We start from the raw sequence: 19,200 nt of genomic DNA on the forward strand, positions 1-19,200 counted from the left end.
AGAGCAAGCTACGCATCAGTGAACATGGGCAAAGTGCATCTCGGAAGCAGAGAAGCAAAAATTATAATGTTGGCTGTAAGCAAGGCTGCAAAAGAAAATGGGAGAGTTTGATTGTTCCTGGTTACCTTTCTGGCTGTATCTCACAGCCCTCTCATTCTCAAGTTTTCTGCTCATTAACAGCAGTGTTTCTGCAACTTGTTTTCACATGACTCCTTTTGGTCTCCTGGTGTCAGAGACCAAGTCCTTCAGAGTCCTTCAGAAGCCAGGAAGTGAGAAACAGCTGCAATTCCTGGCCATGAGTGTTAAGCAACAGCTAATTACCCCTCCTTGCTGGGTACTGCACATGGTTTTTATTCTCCTGCCACGGCCTGTAGGAACTGAACTGCCTGCTCACTGGCCGTGTCAGCTCTTCCTCTGTCTTGGAGCACTCCTATGACCTTCATGCTTCAAGCAGGGCTTCCTGACATAGGCTGCAGTTGGAGCAGTGTAAGGTTGTGGCACTGAACTGTTCCACCTCACTGTGTGTAATTGCCAAGGTGAGGATGGGAGACATTCCTCAGAAACGATTGCAATGTGTATGGAGCTGCATTGAAGCCTATGGCACTCTAGGGACTCTGTGCTCCTGATGAGATGTTGTGTCTGGTTTGTGTGTCTCTGCTTACAGTCTATGATGCATTTCCATTGCACCTAGATCCGTGCTGCATTGTGCATGTTGGCTCAAAAGAACTTAGAGTGGAAGAACGCAGAGCTTTTAGGGAGAGAGATAAAGAAAAAGAGGCAAAGGAAAACACCCTTGCAGCCTCTTCCGGAGACAGTTGAGCCCGGGGATGAAGCTGAAGCAAGTAAGTGGTGGCTACACTTGTGGTGGTCCTTTTTGACCACTTGCTTGCCCTTTGCACAGTGTTGCAATCAGACTGGGGAGCTGTTCAGCTTGCATTCGAGTGGAATCTTGGGATTTAATTCTGTTCCTCAAAGAAAAATACAGAGGCATGAAGTGTCATGGCCTCACTGAGTCAGTAACAGAATATCAGCTTCCCCCCTTCACCTCTAAAGTCTTTCAGAGTAGAAAATTCTGTCTTGCAAAGTACACTGGAACTTCAGACTCTCTCCTGGAGAGCAGTCTTCAGGCAAGGTGAATTCAAAAGAATGCTTTTCAACCAGGGTGCAACCTGGAAGAAACAAAGTGCAACTCCTTCTCATGAAAACACCAGAGATCCTTCTCCAGCCACTCCCTGCTGAGGAGCTGGCGCTGTAGAGCTGTGCTGAAGCCCCCAGGCAGTGCTTCTGTTGTAGCCCTGGGAGCAAGCAGCGTTCCCGACTGAATCCCGGCCGGGGCTCTGCCAGCAGGGCTGTGAGCGCTGCCCGAGGGCGGCAGCAGGGCCCTCAGGAGGCAGCACTCAGCCCGAGGGCAGCATGCAAGGTTATCTGCACTTTCTTTTGGTAATTTCCCCTGCCAGTGTCTGGAACAGGAAAACAAAAGCAAAGCAATACTGGGTTTTCTTGTTTCTTAAGGGAAGCATCACTGCAATTTGGTTTGAAGTTAGAAGAGGGTAGATTTAGATTAAATATTAGGGATTTTTTTTTATAATGAAGGGGATGAAAACTGGAAGGATTTGCCCAGAGAAGCTGTTGTTGGTCCATCCTTGAAGGTGTTGAAGGCCAGCTTACATGGGGCTCTGAGGAACCTGATCAGGATGAAGATGTCCCTTCTCACAGGGGTTGGATGAGATGGTGCTTAAAGGCATTTTCCAACCCAAACCCTTCTAGGATTCTGTGATTTTGTGATCACTGTCCCATGTTAGTTCGCCATTGTTATACTTGAAGTTTTTTTGGGATACCAAAGAGATGTTACCCAACTCTGGCAAGATTTCTGGCCCTTTCCATCATCAGCATGTCCAGCACCCTCCACTTACAAGCTCCTCTTCGGTCTCTGCAGGCTTTAGCCTACCACCTGTCAATGGCACAGCTTTTAGAGTGCAGAGAAACACCCTGGAAGTGCCTTGAAGAAGAAGGTCTTGAGGAAGCAGGACAGTGTGTCCTTACTGCCCAATAGGCCCATCATCCATGGGCATGGCAGCTTCCCATGCAGCTCCTCAGGTAAGCCTGCACCGTGGCAGCTTTTTCCACATGGGATTTTCCTTGCACAAGGAGCACAAACTGCCTCCTGCCTCAACCAGCACAGCTGGAATCTTGGGTCCATAGTCTGTCCTGAGAATGAATCTACTTTTGAGTTACTCTGGCTTGGTAGTACTGGAGCAGTTGATTCTTAGAGATCCATTGGAAAGTTGAGCTGAATAAAGTAGTGTGAAGGCCTAAGCTCTGGCTTTTGCCCATCCTGATAGTCAAAACTACAGCACTGGTGCCAGGAGGCAGCTGTGACTGCAGGGATGAGCTGCAGGGCAGTCTGCAGGGTGTGCTCACCGTGCACCTACGAGAACCACCACCATCTGTTGTTCACTCACCATCTGGCCCTCTGCTTGTGCTGCAGTCCGGCTCTGCAGCCAGATTTCTGCTATCCCAGCAAGGGCTGTCTCTGCAGGGCAGTCAGTGGCTTGGTGCAGTTGTGCTTCTGCTCCCAGAAGTGCCCAAAGGCTCCTCGCTGCTGCCATCCCACAGCCTGCAGTGCCAAGAGGGAACAAGCAGTGCCTCATGTGTCACCCAGCAAATACAGCTGCCATGTGCAGCAGATGACAGCCAGGAGGGGCTGCCTGCTGCTCCCAGGCTGTTTGCTGCCTGCAGGAAATACACAGCAGATAGGGCCTAGTGGCTGCTGTCTGTCTTTTGTGGGTAGCCTGCCTGTGCTGTGATCCCAAGTAGGGTGAGATAAGAAGAAGGGAGCTAGGAATGATACTTGGAATGCTCTTTTCTAGTGATGTTACTTCCATGTTCAGAATTGACCAGAACTAGCCTTAGGTGGCTCTCCATTCATACTGAATCCAGATGTGTATGTCTACATACTTCTGCAGTGACATCACTGGTGTCAGTGGCTGGGGTACCTCAGTGACGTCCAGATTAGCTCCAGTCTGAATATTTTTGATGTTATGGTTCCTCCATATTTTGTGAGAGCATGCAAGGTAACGCAAAAACCCTACAGAGTCTAGAGCACTTAATCTAGATTCTGTGCAATATTTATACTCCATCATTTTAGACAGCTCAAATGTTTTCTTCCACACATTAAAAAATGAGCTTTTGAGTGCACAACATGAAATTTTTGATTGACAGTGCTTTGATGACGAACGGCTTTCATAAGAAATGCATTTATCATAGGATTTTTCTCATACCTTGTAAATTTTTTCCCTTACCAAAAGATTTTATTAAGGCAAACCCAGGTCAATTGATTAACAAGAGAGTACATCTGGCAACAATGTGGATCTGTATTTGCATATTTTTATCCTCAGAGTGCATGTGGAAGGGTTTTTTAATCAACTGTCTAGTCTGAGAATTGCATTTTTCCACAAGAGAAAGCTCAGAAATGGCTGACTTTGCAAACACATCCATTAGATGAGAAATAAATTTCACCTCAGCATCTTTGAAATACAGGTAGTGTGTACCTCTGAAAGAGTAAAGATTGATGATGCTTGGAAAGAACAAAATGCATAAAGTCCTCCCTTCCCAACAGTAAGCTAAAATGTATGTGCAGTCAGCTGCCTGCTGTCTAGAATATTTGCAGTCAATGGGAACAGAGGCGCTGTCAGGTGGGAAGGGTCAGGTATGGCTGTTCCCTGGTAGCTGCTCCGTGGGGATTGAGCTGGGCCCAGCAGGGCTGGGTTGTTCAGGCTTGGCTTGGAGCTGTCTCGGCAGCTGCAGGTCTCTCCTCAGGGAGCTGCAGAGTGCCCCTGTCCTCAGGGCCGGGGAAATCAGGGTGCTGAGACAAGAGGGGCACTGAGGGGTTCCCTCCTGGGTAGCGAGTGCTGCTGGTCAGCGCTGTCTGGCAGGGAGCGGGAGCTCTGCGGCCGCAGGAACCTGCCGCTGGCCGTGGCACCTGTGGCCTTGGGGAGCTGGGGCTGCGGGGGCAATTGTCAGGTTTAGCCTGGAGCTGTGCCCAGCTGGGGGGCTGGGAGAAAGCAAGGAGCCCCAGGAGCCAGAGAGCAGGGAAGTCTCTGAGCCAGTGCCAGTTGGTACCACATGGAACCCTGGCTGGGAGATGGGCTGCAGGCCGCTCCATGGCAGGGTGCCTTGCCCGGGCTGCAGCGCCCATGGCCGACCCTCTCCTTGCAGTGACCTCGCAGACGGCTGCTGGTGCCGAGCACTAAGAGGAGCCACTCCGTGGGCATGGGCAGAAAGACAGAGCCTCTTCAGATCCACAGCAGTCCTTGCTGAAGGCTCTCTCCTTGCTCCGCAGCAATGACTGGTAAGAAAGGCCCTGTTCACTCTGTGTCCCTCTTGGCATTAAGGTAGGTTAGAAGCGTGTTTTGGCAGTGCCTCTGAGCCCCGAGAGCCCAAAGAGCCAAAGGGTACTCCAGAGCAGTGAGAGGATAAAGATTTGAGAGCAGCCTCTTCTTGGCCTTGGTCTGCAGCAGTGCTCCAGCTGCAGCAGGTCTGTGCTGTTTCCTTGTTTTGCCTGCTGCTCCATGGAGCAGCAAAGGAAATCTTGAGGGAAGAGAGAAAGCTCTGGAACGAGATGATTTGTAGGCTGAAGGCAGAAGCAGGATGGCAGAAGTTTTGAGTGTAGAGATTTAGGTGCCTTGGGCCACTGGCCCAGTGGGACTGAGTAAGATTCCTCTCTGCCCCCATTGCTGACAGCAATAGCCGGTGAAGGGTCTCCCTGTGACCTCCTGCACACAAGTCCCAGAAGCAGCTCCAGGGAGTTTCTCCTGGGAGGTGTGCTTTCAAGTCCCTCAACCTGTCATTACTCCTGAAGGGCTCATGGTCGAAGAGAAGGAAAAAGAAATAAAATCCTCCAGGAATCTTGCACTTTTGGAATTCAACTTTTTCCTTCTCACTGCTTCATATGGGCCTGAGATGTTTTGTCAATACTCACTGAAATAAATGGGCAGGAGATCTTTCTCCTTTTTAATGCCTTTATTAAGAAGAATCAGCTCAGGTGGGGAGAAATCGACGGGTCGCGCCCACGCCGCCGTTGCTCCCAGGTGTGGCACAAAGAAGGAGGATGACGCAGTTTTGTCCGCTGGTCTGCAGGCAGAGCTGGGGATTCTGTCCTCACAGGAGAGTCGTAGATTCCTGGCTTGTTTGTTTAACAACCCGGGGTGTCTCTTTAATCAGTATCTTTTCAGGTTAGGGTGAGAAACAAAAAGGGTCTAAGCAGGTACGAGACTACGTTCCAATCCTTAGACGTCACTTAAGTCACTTGTTGGCTCGTGATTTTAGGGGTTTTTCTTGTAAAAACTGTAAAACTGTAAAAATTCAGGGCGCAATGCATTTCTCATCTGCATACTGGCTCTGATGTCACTGCCTATTCTCTTTACCTTGGAGGGTCTGTCCTGGTGTCTTCTTGGCAAGCGGCCAGCATCAGGGAAACAATAGTTAATCACCGGCCATTAACGGGTAATTTAAGGAGCCCCTCTCCGGCAGCGAAACCAAAGAGATCTGACTTGTTTCTAACTCTGAAACTCAAAAAGAAAAAATACAACTTTCTATTCATAACAGTCCCCCCCTTTTTTTCTTTGATCATGCTTAAGCTTAAGCTTGCATCAACTTATAATTTTTGGCTCATTAACATAGAATTTCCTATATTTTTTGTATTGATTATACATTTCCTGAGCACTCTGGTGATCATATTTACCAAACTTCATTACCTTTTTTGGTTTTTTTCAGGTTAATTTCTTTAGAGATCCTTAGGTTATTCTGTACAGCAGATGTCACTATTTTTGTTAAACAGGGAAATAAGAACAGACTAACAAGTGTACTCACAGTGAAGGTTATAGTTTTCCAACTTTTTTTGAAAGTCCATAGATTATCCCACCAACTGGAATCAAGTGTAGGAGTCCTTTGATTTCTTAAATATGCTAGGTTTTTTATTTTGTTTAAAGTGTTTCTAATGACTGCTACAATAATTTGATTTGATAAATTACTGTTTTGGTTTGGTTGAGTTGGTCATTAATATGATTAAGAGTTAATGCGGTCTGATTAGATATTACTTCTAATTCTGATTGTAGTTTCAAAATTTTGTTTAACATATATTGATTCTTCAGTTTTGTTTTTCTTAAATCCTCATATATAGGAACTCTTAAACTTGATCCAGATTCTTTGTGTATTATAAAGACAGTTTGTTTTATAATTCCAATGATGCTACCACTAGACCAGTCTCTTGGCAATTCAGTGGATGTTGTGGTACTATTGACCCAAAACAGGTGTTTTTTAGGGGTTTCCTGAAAGAGATTAGTTTTTGTCCTGCCCTCCCAATATTTAGAAATACTTTTTCCTTTGATCAGATTTACCAGGTTTGCTTCAGTAGCATCACGTTCAAAGCACCACCAGGTTTCTCCTACAGGGTGCTCTCCCAGGAGTGGCTGCCTAAAGGTGGCGGTGTTCTGGGCCATCCAATATATTTTCTTATTCTCTTGATAAAAGATCAATTGGGAGAGGTTAACACAATTGTTGTGGACTCTCAGCAAGGAACTTACTTCTTTCTCACAGAGAGGTTGGTAGTACTCATTGCACAGCTCTCCTGGGCTCTCCAGAGCACCACCAGCAATCAGAGCCAGCACTACTACCCTTCCCAAGAGTCCGGTATGGGTCATCTTGCACAGCCTGCCCACCCGGCCTTGCCTCTTGAGGATTTTACTGAGAAGAAGTCTCCAAGCTCTTTAGAGTCTCTTGCTCCTCTGGTTAAACCTCTCTTGATCTGTCCCTGCTAATTTGGTCTCTCCTAGGGGAGCACTCTGGAGAAGATTAACCTGGGGTCTTTGGTACTAAGTTGGGACGACTTAACCAGAATTACTTATTAACAATTTTTAACTTTTACAAATTTCTTAAAACACTTTAAGACATGTTATGATTCTAAACTTTTTTTTCTTATGCAGTTCATCAGTCTTTTTGAATGTCCATTTTAAGTCATTTGGTCCTTTTATAATATTCAGCTGAATTAACTCCTGATGCGGTTGAATCCTGTCCTGAGTTAGAGTGTGAGGGTGGTGTAGAATCTGGTACAATACCAGAGGGAGACACTGAAGAATCTTGTCCAATGCTCGGGGGTGAGAGTGGTCCTTTAATTCTCGTAATGTGGGTCCAACCTTTTTCTCGGGTTCGCACCGCCGAATTAGCGATGAGGAGTACCTGAAAGGGGCCTTCAAATTTAGGCATTAATGGTCTATAATTCCAGGATTTTATTAAAACCCAATCTCCTGGGTTGATGTCGTGTGCTTTTGTATCAAGAGGGGAGGTTTGGGGGAGGTATCCTCTTTTTCTAAGTCCTTCTAGGGTTCTTCCAATTACTTCTAAATATTTCCTTGTAGCTTCTTCTCCTTCCAAACAGTCTCCTGTGCTATAGGGTGTTAACAAGAATGGCAGTCCAAACATCATTTCATAAGGTGAAATCCCTATATCAGACCGAGGTCTTGATCTGATGCGCAAGAGCGCTAGGGGCATACACTTTAGCCAATTCATTTTTGTTACTTTTTGGCAAATTAAACACCCTTTTGTGATTGCTTTTGCTAGGTCATATACACCTATGCACAGGTTATTTCTTAGGAAATAATCACATAGTCCTTGGACTCCCCAGTGGGTTAATTTCTGTAGTTCTGTTAGCACCATCCCAGCAAGTGCTTTGTTTAGAAACACCCATCCGTCTGATGTTAACCACTCCCCCATATCCCTTGATGTAACCTTAAATTTCACAAAATATGAGTTCTTTTTTCTTTTTCCCTACTCGGGTGTGGTTTCTGCTTAAAAAAACTTTTACCAGATCCTCTGGTCTTAAAGCTGCTTCCTTTGCTATCTTGATTAGCTAGCAAAGGTTTCACAACTTTAGGCTAAACAGTCGGGGGGGCGGGGGGGGTCCAGTTGCTCCACAGTAATAGCAGCGGCTTTCACTCAAAGGGACTCGAGGCCTCTCCATGCCTCCTGTCCCTGACAGTACTGGCCTATCCTTGCCTGCTCCTGGTGGTGGACCCCCCCACTCTTTTGTAGCCTTGGACTGCAGGAAAGAGTTGTTTGCTCCCACACTTTCTCTAGCTATAGCAAGCATGATCCTAGCTTTGGCCTTTGCTTTTTCTTCTTCCCTCCTTAAATACACTTTCAATGCTTCCCTCAATAACTCATTAATGTCTTTTTCTTGCCAATCCTCAATCTTTTCCAGTTTTCTCCGTATATCAGGCCAAGATTTAGTAACAAAATGGAATTTTAGTAGCATTTCACCCTCTCTGGTGTCCAGGTCTGTTCTGGAGTACAATTGAAAGTTCCGCCTCAGGCGATTAAGCCAAGTGGCAGGAGTTTCATCTTTCTCCTGTATACCCTCAAATGCCAGTTTTGTATTAGTTCCTTTGGGAATTGATTCTCTGATCCCCCGAATTATCAAAGACCTGTACTCCATCATGGCTTTCCTCCCTTCCTCCTGGTTAGGGTTCCAATTGGGATCCACTAGTGGCAATTTTTCTTCACCTGATGGCACTTGGGGCCCTGGATGATTATCTTTTTCCCAAATTCTTATGCTTGCAGCCCTAATCATTCAGGACTCTTCTGGGGAAAATAATATATTTCGAATGGAATTCACCTCCCCCCAAGTGTAGAAATTTGGACCTAAGAACTGATCCACTTGGTTAGCAATGCCCACGGGGTCTTCAACTAAATTCCCTAACTCCTTCTTGAATCCTCTTACCTCAGAAGCAGTTAGAGGAGCATTTACAAAACTAACACCTCCTGCTACTCCTCCCATAGGAACTTCTCTAAGGGGAAAAAGTCTCTCTACTGTGGAGGTCTTGGATCGGGTACCACAGTATGGCCCATCTTCAGATACAGGATTGTTCACTTGAGGGGTATTAGCATTAACCTGGACCTGCTGTAGGCTAACGGCTGTACCTGGTGATAAGAGGTTACTAGATAAGGAAGCATTTGTGTCCCAGTTAGGAGGAGGTGGAGGGACCGCAGTAGGAGAGGGGGAAGAGCTTGGGTGCATGTTAGGTGGAGCTGGTGAAGGGGTGGAGCATGCAGCAGGTGAAGTAGGCACTAGTGGTGGTGCAGAAGCAGCTAAAGGAGTCGAAGGGGATGGTGAGGGAATGGCCCCCATGGCAGCTGGGAGAAGAGCTGGATCTGCTATTTGAGGTGCTCGAAGGAGAGGATTATAAGGTGGAGGGGCATCAGGAGGCAAGTAGTCTAGGGGGTCCCACCTTTTACCAATTTCTTTAATTCCAGCATCTCCTCTTTCATTCCCTTCTTTCTTGCTCTGCACTTTACAAATTTGCACTCCTTCATTCTTTATAGCATTCAACCAACAAGCTACATATAATAATTGCTCGGGATCGTTATCTTCTCGAGCCGTCAGATAGTTACGCAGCTGTTGACACATCCACTTGTCTTTCGTCCCACACCACGGCCATCCTCCTTGCACCTCTAATTCTGGCCACACTTCTGAACAGTAATGAATCATCTTAACTTTATCTAGTCCTTCTGTGGCTTCTATAGAGTCCCATTTCTCTAATAGTTCACTAGGGGACTGTGGGGAGGTATATTCTTCAGTCTTTGGCCACTTTTCTTAGTACCGCACCCTCCCATTTTTTCTGCCTCAAAACAAATCACAAAGATGCCTTTTTCTCTAAAGGAAATATATCTTATTTAAGAAGTCTCGACCTCCTGCCAAAACTCCAATTTCTCTGACCCTTTTCGTCAGGACTTTGTTGAGACCTTGGCCTTCTCTTGCCAAAACTCAACAAACAAACAAAACACAAAAAAAATCCTCGAGGTCCTGGCCTCCTTTGCCAAGGCTCAAACAGCCAAACCTCGAAGCCCTGGCTTCTGAGGGGTGCCTGACCTCCTTTGTCAGGGCAAAACTGCCTGATATCCTAAATCCTAACTTCCTTCGTTAGGACCTGTATCAGGGCCTTTGGGGTGCGTGCCACTCACACAGTATTTCCTCCGCACGCCCGGAGAGGGGTCCTCTTTACCCCTTTGGAGGCGCCTCAATCACCAGTTCCAGTCGCTTCCCCCTGTTCCCAGCCGGCCCCCTCGTGGGGGTGTGGAACTGCGGTACTGAGGGGTCCTCACTCGCTTCGAGGGGCCGAGCTGCCGGCCCTCGTCTCACTCACACACACTCGCTCGCCTCCCTCTCCCACCGCCGGATATTCTCACCTATCCGGCGCTGCTCCGTGTCACTGTCCCAAGCCGATCTTCTCTGGTCCCGATAGCCAGCTGTCCTGCAGGTCCAGGGTGGGCGGCCGTCCCAGTCCTGGTGTCCTCTTCAGGCGTGGTTATCCCGGACGAGTCCCCCAAGATGAAATAAATGGGCAGGAGATCTTTCTCCTTTTTAATGCCTTTATTAAGAAGAATCAGCTCAGGTGGGGAGAAATCGACGGGTTGCGCCCATGCCGCTGCTGCTCCCAGGCGTGGCACGGAGGAGGAGGATGATGCAGCTTTGTCCGCTGGTCTGCAGGCAGAGCTGGGGATTCTGTCCTCACAGGAGAGTCACAGATCCCTGGCTTGTTTGTTTAACAACCCGGGGTGTCTCTTTAATCAGTATCTTTTGAGGTTAGGGTGAGAAGCAAAAAGGGTCTAAGCAGGTACGGGACTATGCTCCCATCCTTAGACGTCACTTAAGTCACTTGTTGGCTCGTGATTTTAGGGGTTTTTCTTGTAAAAACTGTAAAACTGTAAAAATTCAGGGCGCAATGCATTTCTCATCTGCATACTGGCTCTGATGTCACTGCCTATTCTCTTTACCTTGGAGAGTTTGTCCTGGTGTCTTCTTGGCAAGTGGCCAGCATCAGGGGGACAATGGTTAATCACTGGCCATTAACGGGTAATTTAAGGAGCCCCTCTCCGGCAGCGAAACCAAAGAGATCTGACTTGTTTCTAACTCTGAAACTCAAAAAAAATACAACTTTCTATTCATAACATTCCCGGTTCCCATTCGGTGTCCCCATTCCCGATCCTGTCCCCATTCCTGGTTCCCATTCCCATTCCCTGTCCCCGCCATCGCTCCGGCCCCCCGCCCCAGCCCTCACGTGATCGAGGAAACCCCGCGCTTCTCCCGCCCACCAATCCCAGCGCGCGATCGCTCCTGCATTTGCATAACCACGCCCTTTGTGCTGGCCCCACCCCCCGCCGGCTGCAGCCACGTCCGGGCGCTGTTTGCTCCCAGTTCGCTCCCAGTTCGCTCCCAGTAAGAGCGGGGCTGGCAGGGACAGCGCTCCCAGTTCCTGCCCGCTGCTCTCACCATCGTTCCCAGCGCTCCCAGTAAGAGCGGGGCTGGCCGGGAGAGCGCTCCCAGTTCCTGCCCGCTGCTCTCACCAGCGCTCCCAGTAAGAGCGGGGCTGGCAGGGACAGCGCTCCCAGTCCCTGCCCGCTGCTCTCTCCATCGCTCCTAGCGCTCCCAGTAAGAGCGGGGCTGGCTGGGACAGCGCTCCCAGCTCCTGCCCGCTGCTCTCTCCATCGCTCCCAGTGCTCCCAGTATCGCTCTCAGTGCCGGGCAGGCGGGGCCGCTTCGGAACCCCCCGGGCAGAGCGCGGCTGCTTTTGAGTGTCGGCACCGCCCGGGCCGGGCTGGGAGCGGAGCAGGAGCGGGAGGGAGAGGAGGGAGAGGGGAGGAGGAAGAGGAAAGGGAAGGAGAGGATCGGGAGGAAAGGAGCAGGAGCAGGAAGAGGAGGGACGGAGGAGCAGCGGGAGGAGCAGCAGCACCAACCCCACGCAGTTCCCCTGCTCGGGCCGCGGCTGCCCCGGCTCCGCCGGCATCGCCCCGGAACCGCCGGTGAGCGGGGAGGGGAGCTCGCCCCAAATCCATCGGGGGGCTCCGGCAGGGTTGTTTGGCAGGGCAGGGGATGTTTGGATCTCGCAGGACCCCAAAGCTGAGCCGGAAATGGCCCCGCAGGGATCTTGGGGGGGTCCCACGAGGCGATGGCTGGTACCGGCAGGCAGAGGAGCGATGTTGGGTTTGGGGATCCCCGGGAGAGCCGGGGGGAACGCGGGAGCCCCGGAGTGGGGAGAGCGCCCGGAGCCGGAGGGGAGGGGGAGGCTGGGGATGGGCGGGGTCCGGGCCCCCCGAGGCTGAAGGGGGCAGTGACTTCTCCAGCTGCACTTGGGCAGCGGCACCATCAAACCCAACATGCTCACCCCTTGTTTCCCACAAACCAGGATTTCCCGTCCCCAAACCTTGGCTGGATGGAGGAGGAGGCTGCAAGGAGGATGCCCCAGGACACCCAGGCAGGTGAGGAGGAAGTCAGTGCCCCTTTCCCCCTCACTCCTGCTCCATCTCCCAGCCCAGCATGGCCCCTGGCTGCCCTGTGGCGTGGAGGCAAACCCCATCCTCTCCTTGTCCTTCCTCCCCCAGACAAGGAGCTGAGGATGGAGACCAGGGAGGACAAATCCCCATGGCAGAATCTCGTGGAAGAGGCCATTTTGAGCAGCTCCAGGGCACAGGAATCCAATGGGGAGGGAAAGCGCCAGAGATCCCACAGGATGAGGGGCTGCAAACCCCGTCCAGGGTGCTCTGAGGAGGAAAGACCCACCCTGTGCCAGGAGGGTGGACAGAGAGCTTCAGCCAGAGGTCGGAGCTGGTAGTCCATGAGCAGCTTCATGATGGGGAGAAGCCCTACAAGTGCTTGGAGTGTGGGAAGAGCTTCAGCAAGAGCAGCACCCTGATCCACACTGGGGAATGGGCCTATGAGTGTGGGGAGTGTGGGAAGGGCTTCAGCTACAGATCCACCCTTGTGACCCACCAACGCATCCACACTGGGGAGAGGCCCTATGAGTGTGCCCAGTGTGGGAAGAGGTTTCAGAGCAGCTCCAACCTCCTCCAGCATGAGCGGATTCACACAGAGGAGAGGCCCTTTCGCTGCCCCGACTGCAGGAAGGGCTTCAAGCGCAACTCCCACCTTGTCAGGCACCGGTGCATCCACACTGGGGAGCGGCCCTACAAGTGCCCCCAGTGTGGGAAGAGGTTTCAGACCAGTTCCCATCTCCTCCTGCATGAGCGGATCCACACCGAGGAAAAGCCTTTCTGCTGCCCCGACTGCGGGAAGGGCTTCAAGCAAAACTCAAACCTCGTCAGGCACCAGCACATCCACACCAGGGAGAGGCCCTACGAGTGTCCCCAGTGTGGGAAGAGCTTCACCCAGAGCTCTCACTTGACCAGACACCAACGGAGCCACCGGTAAGGGAAGCCCTGCTAATGCCCCAACTGCAGGAAGAGCTTCATGCACTGCTCCAGCTTCATCCCTCTTTAAAGAACCCACGTGGGGAAGAGCCCTGGTGATACATTTTGCCTGTGATCTGTGCTGGGAAGACACCTGCACCTTTTCCTGCCCCTGCCAAGGACATGATGTGGAATCGAATAACATGAGGTTGTGGCCATGGCCGTGATGTTCCATTCACTCCCACCTCAAGTCATTGCCAGGGGCAGGAAAGGGAGTCTCTCTCTCCCCTCGAGGAGAAGGGTGTTCTTTCCAGGCAGGAGGAAATTGTCCGGGAAGAGACAGTCAGCTGAGTTGTAGTTTTCCATTTCTCTTGTCCCTTTTGTTATGAATATTGTTGCTGTTCCCAATAAATTGTTCCTATCCTAGCCCAGGATCTTTGCCTTCTGTGCTTTCCATGGGAGGCAGGAGGGCAGCAATAGGCAGCATGGTTTTAGGGGGGAGCAGGAAATTGGGGAATCCCATTACTGAGCCCTGCCTTGTGGAAACCAAGCATCCCAGCCCTGGTTGCCTTCTAAGGATCAGATTTGTCACAGGCCCTCAGAGGGGTTCCATGGGGACTTTCCAAGAGTCTCCAGGCTGTTCAAGAGCTGGAATGTCACAGGCAGAGACAGGGGCTCCATGGACACCTTCCAGGGGTTTCTGGGGATGGTAAAGAGCCCTGTGCTCAGAGGCAGTCACAGCCATTCCATGGTGACATCCCAGGGCACCTTGGGCTGCAAAGGCACTTGTCTGTCACAGGCACTCACAGGGGCTCCACGGTGACATCCCAGGAGTCCCCAGGCTGCCAAAGAGCCGGGATGTCCCAGAGACTCACAGGGGCTCCAGTCATGGGCACAGTGGGAGCTTCAGGCAAAAGCTTTATTTCTTTATTGGAGAAACTCCTGCTGAGTCATGAGGTGGAGAAATGACACCCAACAGCCACCATCAAAATCCTGCAGGGCCCCTAGACTTCTAAAATTCCTTCAGAGGGAGGAGACTGGAAGCAGCTGGATTGAATCCCAGCCCCAGACTTTGTCAAAGGTGTAGAGATTGTAGAGGTGGAATTGAACCTTAATGCAATTTGTCCCACAGGATTAGTGATGGAATACCAGATATATTTATATAAATATGGCTCTGATTGATTCTGATCATGATTAGAAGAAAGAACTTAACCAGAGTTATTTACTCCACAGTATAGGTTCTATAACAATTATTAGAATATTCTGCTCTAGGAAGCAGTTTAGAAGTCAACAGGGCCTTGCTGGAGTTGTGGGAGCCCATTGCAGGCAGAGCCTCCTGCTCCAGCAGGAACTGCCTTTCCTGTGCCAGGAGCAGGGCAGGTCCTGCTGCAGGAAAAGCCCCAGGCCAGCCCCAGCACAGGGAAGGGCTCGGGCACAAGGGCAGAGTGCCGTGCTGGGAGCTGTGCCAGGCAGAGCCTGAGGCACCAAAGGCACCTTGGCAGCAGCAGCTGCTTGCAGGGCATGGCCAGAAGCCTCCCTTGGCAGCCCGGCCTGGTGGCCAGCACTGCAGAGCTGCTGCCTCAGGGCTCATTTCTGCCTGGGCTCTGAAAAGCCACTTCTGCTCCAGGAGCCTGCCTGGGAAGCCATTGGCCCCAGCACCTTGGGGACAAGATATGAATGAGAAAACTCTTCATGCCAGCAGAGACAAGGCAGGGGCAGAGAAAAGGGGAGAGCCAGGCCCAGGGGACAGGGCTGCCATGGTGATGGCTGGGAGGTCACTGCCCCTGCAGCAGCCTGGCTGCCCTCAGCAGACATTCTGGCCAGAAGCGTTGTGAGGGCACCCAGCACATCAGAGAACCCACACAACAGGAATTCTGTGCTTGGGGATGAGAGGGTTTCACTGTGTCAGATTGCACAAAGCTCCTGCTTTTGGATAATTCCTGAGATGGGGAATCAAATTGTGTGGAAGAACTCAGTTGCAGTTTTGTGCACTCTCATAATTGTAAAATATTTCCTCCTTCTAAAAATGTAAATCCACCCTCATTCACTTCAGAGATATTGAGCCTTGTCCTGTCACTGCAAGATTTGGGAGAAAATAATTTTGACCACTATTCTTCTATTTTCACAGACCTTGGAGAGGACCCAAAAGTCTCCCAAGATGGGGTTTGGAGGCCTCATCACATAACCAGCGGGAGGAGGCTGCAGGCTCTGGGCTCACTGGCAGGAGACTGAGGACAGAACAGGAGTAGTCCGGGAGGGAGTGAAGGGTGGTTTCAGAGAGGCTGGAGCTTTTCTTCATAGTGGGAATGAGCCTGAAGAAGAAATAATAGTGCTAAGGGCAGTTGAGGAGGCCCAGACTGGACACCAGGAGAAAAGCATTTCCCTGCCAGGCCAGGGCTGTGGTGCAACACATACCCCAGAAGGAGCCTGGAGCAGCCCAAGGCTTTGTGTGGGTAGGCAGAGGCAGGCAGGAGGCAGAGCTGTCAGCAAAGGAAGTGGCCAGCCAGGTGGGGCAGCCGGGGAATGACGACAGCCTGCAGGGACAGAGGCGCAGATTTGCTCAGCATGAGAGACATCTTTTCCTCGCTTCTCCCCACCTGTCATCTACGCCTCCAATATTGTTCTCTGGCTTCAACCTGGGGACACTTTCTCAGTCCTGTCCCTCAGAAGGATCGGTTTAAAGTATGAGAAACTTCAGTGTTTCACTCTCTTTTTGAGTCCCTGAGAAGTTCTCTGAGCACACTCTGAGGGACTGAGTCTGATGCAAAGAGCACCAAAGCCCCAGAGGGTCATTAAAGTCCTGGTGCTGTGTCTGTGCTGCTGAGCTGGGCCGGGCTCCTGGCCCAGAGGCAGCTCCTGGCAAGGGCAGCGCTGCAGAGAGACAGCTCTGGCCAGGAGCAGCTCCGGGGCACAGCCCAGCAGGGCTGGGGCACTGCCAGGGCAGCTCAGGGACACCAGCATGGCACAGACAGAGCTGACAGGGGCTCAGCACTGGCAGGGGCTGGGGGATGTCCCAGAGGGGGCTGTGTCACAGCGGCACCTCTGTGGCTGTGTCCCAGAGGCACAGAGCAGCTGTGATGTCAGCAAGGGGCTGTGTGACAGCACAGAGTGGGCTGTGTGAGGTCACAGGTTGGGCTATGACATCACAGAGTTTGTTGTGTGAGGTCACTGAGCAGCTACAGTATCATAGAGGGGACTGTGTGACATCACAGCACAGGCTGTGACATCATGGCATGACTTTATGGCGACATAGAGTGGGCTGTGGGGTCAAGATGTGTTCTGTGATATTGCATAATGTTGATATGACATCAGAGAGGTTTTTGTGTCTAAAGTGAAGGGGTTGTGACATCACAAAGCTGTCTGTGACATCATGGAGTACAGTATGAGGCAATAAAGAAGATCCTGCCATCATAGAGGGTGGCTCTGTGATATCACAGAGGGGTTGTGACATCACTAGGTGGCTGTGTAATATAGAGCAGGCTATGACATCACAGAGCAGGCTGTGACATCACAGAACGGACTGTGACATGACATGGTGACTTTGTGACATCACAGAGTCTTCTGTGACATCACATAGCAGCTGCATGACATTCCAGGGTGACATCTCAGAGTTGGCTCTGTGACATCACAAGGGTGCTGTGTGACATCATAGGGGGCTCTGTGACATCACACAATGCTGTGTGACATCACAGAGATGTCTGTGTGACATCACGGGGCTGAGGTCACTGGGGAGGTCACTCTGCCCCAGCCCCCCTCACAGTTCCCCCAGAGCAGTCCAATGCTGCTCGTGCACAGCGGGGTCCCCTGTCCCCCCGGGTCCCTCCGCCCCCGGCGCCGCAGCCTCCCCCAGAGGATGTTCCACGAGATTGACCCCAGAGCCCGGCACGGGGACGGGGGCCCGGGGCCTTGGGGGGTGGGACAGGGGGACAGGGACCCCCCTGCAGCGTCCCCATGTCCCCCAGGGCCAGGGCTCCTTCACCCTGTTATGAACGAGGGCTTGAGAGCACTGAAAAAATCCCAGGCAAAGGATCAGCAAAAACCAGATTTAATATTAAGGGACAGCCCCACAAAGTTCTATGGGAAGAGTCACTCTGCTCCTGACTGGACACTTCAGGCACACCGGGGGAACAAATCAACAACAAAACCTGTTTTTTTTTCTAGAACACAAGATGATTCTGATCCTTCTGGTTTGTTGTACAACCTCTCCTTTCAGTGTCTGAAGACCACTCCTTCTTTCTCCCTTACATCCTTGTCAGTCTATATTTATCTCTTCCTCTGACTTATTTTTAAAAGTACTTACCTGAAAATATAATGAACAGGTGGACTAGTGCCTTTTCTGGGAGATTCTCTGGGAAGCTACAAGGCAATTAAAAAATGTTTAGTCTCTTTTTGTAATTTGGCTCCCATTCAGCCTTCTCCAGATCATCTGGTCTCTCTGCCATCTAGATCAACTAGCTTTTAAAAAATGCCTTCATGCAGACTTTTAAGCCGTTTTTCTTGATCAGAAATACAAAAAAAAGAGTCAGAAAAACAAGACAGGGATGTGCTAAATGGGGAAAATTGTCAAGGGATATATTATTCAGAGCTTTATGTAAAACTTACCTTTTTTCCCTAATTGTAATGGTAGTTTCACTCTTGCCTCTCTTATTGAACTTGACTGTGTTCATTTGGTTTGTTTGGGGCTACATAGGGAAGACTTAGCTGAGCCAAAAAGAGAAATAAGGACAGAGAATAAGGAGCACAGGGGAAGTATGTGCCTTGCATTATCAGGGGATTGCAAATTCAGATAAAGTAAGGCACAGACATTTTGTCAAAGAAGTTGGGTATGTAAGTTTAAAGCTTGCTCTAGGCAGTTTAACTTAGCCAGCACTTCCAACAGATGATAACCTAAGGTGACACTGACCTTGGCAGACTTACAAGGGCAAGACTTGCACAGGGATAAATTATTTCTTGATCAGTTGCTCAAGTATATGAGACACAGTCCAGCATTCCTTCAGTATTAATTATGGGTGTTTGTTTGTTTTATCCCAGAACAAACATACTGATTGCAGACAGTGGAAGTAGAACAGTCTCTCTATGTATTTGAGCACTTCTCTATCCATTTTAGTATATCTTGGGGTGCAGTGATGCTACTGAGTTTGTGCTGTGTTGCTCTCTCCACTCTCCTTCTTGACTCATTCTCTTTTAAAGCTGAAATGCATGGAGTAGGAAGTAGTGGTTTTGTTCAGTAACTGTGCAATCAGGATTTTTGGCCAGATTGTCTTTTTTCTGGCCTCGCTGCCTTCATGTCCAGGAGAAATTTCATTAACTTGGTGTGTGGACACACAATTCTAATAGCACAGCTAGTTTTCAAGTGTTGTAAGTGGCTGCTTTGAGGCTGTCAGTGTTTAGAGACACAGTGGAGGCAACTTAGCCACAACGTCACTATTTTTAATCCACCCTCTGTGTACTGAATCACCGTACGTCCTGCCAAATCTGTCAGGGTCTGTGGGTGGTAAATGCTGCTAGGATGTAATTCCTTTTTGTTGTGAGGACCTGCCCAGACTCAGGAGATAAAATGCCATGGTGAGAACAGAACTCAGCTGTACCCTCCCCATGCTCGTTGTAGTGATTTCTGTATAGCAGAATTGGGCAGTTCTGAAGTCAGCCCTTTCCTGGATTTGTGGCCCAGTGGACAGAGCTTGTTGGTTTCTTGGACTAACTGAATGCTGTCAATACCAAAAGTTCCACAGACATTATCGTTTTCAGCTTAATATATTAAAATGCCTGTTCAAAAAAAACCACCAACAAAATAAAAACCCTGGCCCAAAAATGTTATGTGATACCACTGGGAAAATGACAGCTGAAGGGTCCCTTTTAGATCTTCCGTTGAGTGACTTGCTGGGTTTAGAGGTGCTTTTGCACGTGCTACTTTGCCCATCTGTTCTCCTGCTTCCTCAGATCCCCTGAGCAGACAGAGAA

General features: G+C 50.1%; 1 protein-coding gene across 1 annotated transcript in view; it reads left to right on the forward strand.

Moving 5' to 3' along the window:
- Nucleotides 1–12,002: 12,002 nt before the first annotated feature.
- LOC135286973 (zinc finger protein 420-like) overlaps nt 12,003–19,200 on the forward strand; it is a 35,999-nt gene continuing 28,801 nt past the window's right edge. Inside the window, exons 1-2 of the mRNA XM_064400227.1 lie at nt 12,003–12,009; nt 12,603–13,257. Coding sequence (XP_064256297.1) covers nt 12,003–12,009; nt 12,603–13,257 — 662 coding nt within the window. The remainder of the gene's footprint in view (nt 12,010–12,602; nt 13,258–19,200) is intronic.

Source organism: Passer domesticus, chromosome 28 (genome assembly GCF_036417665.1).
Source record: "Passer domesticus isolate bPasDom1 chromosome 28, bPasDom1.hap1, whole genome shotgun sequence".
Taxonomy (NCBI): domain Eukaryota; kingdom Metazoa; phylum Chordata; class Aves; order Passeriformes; family Passeridae; genus Passer; species Passer domesticus.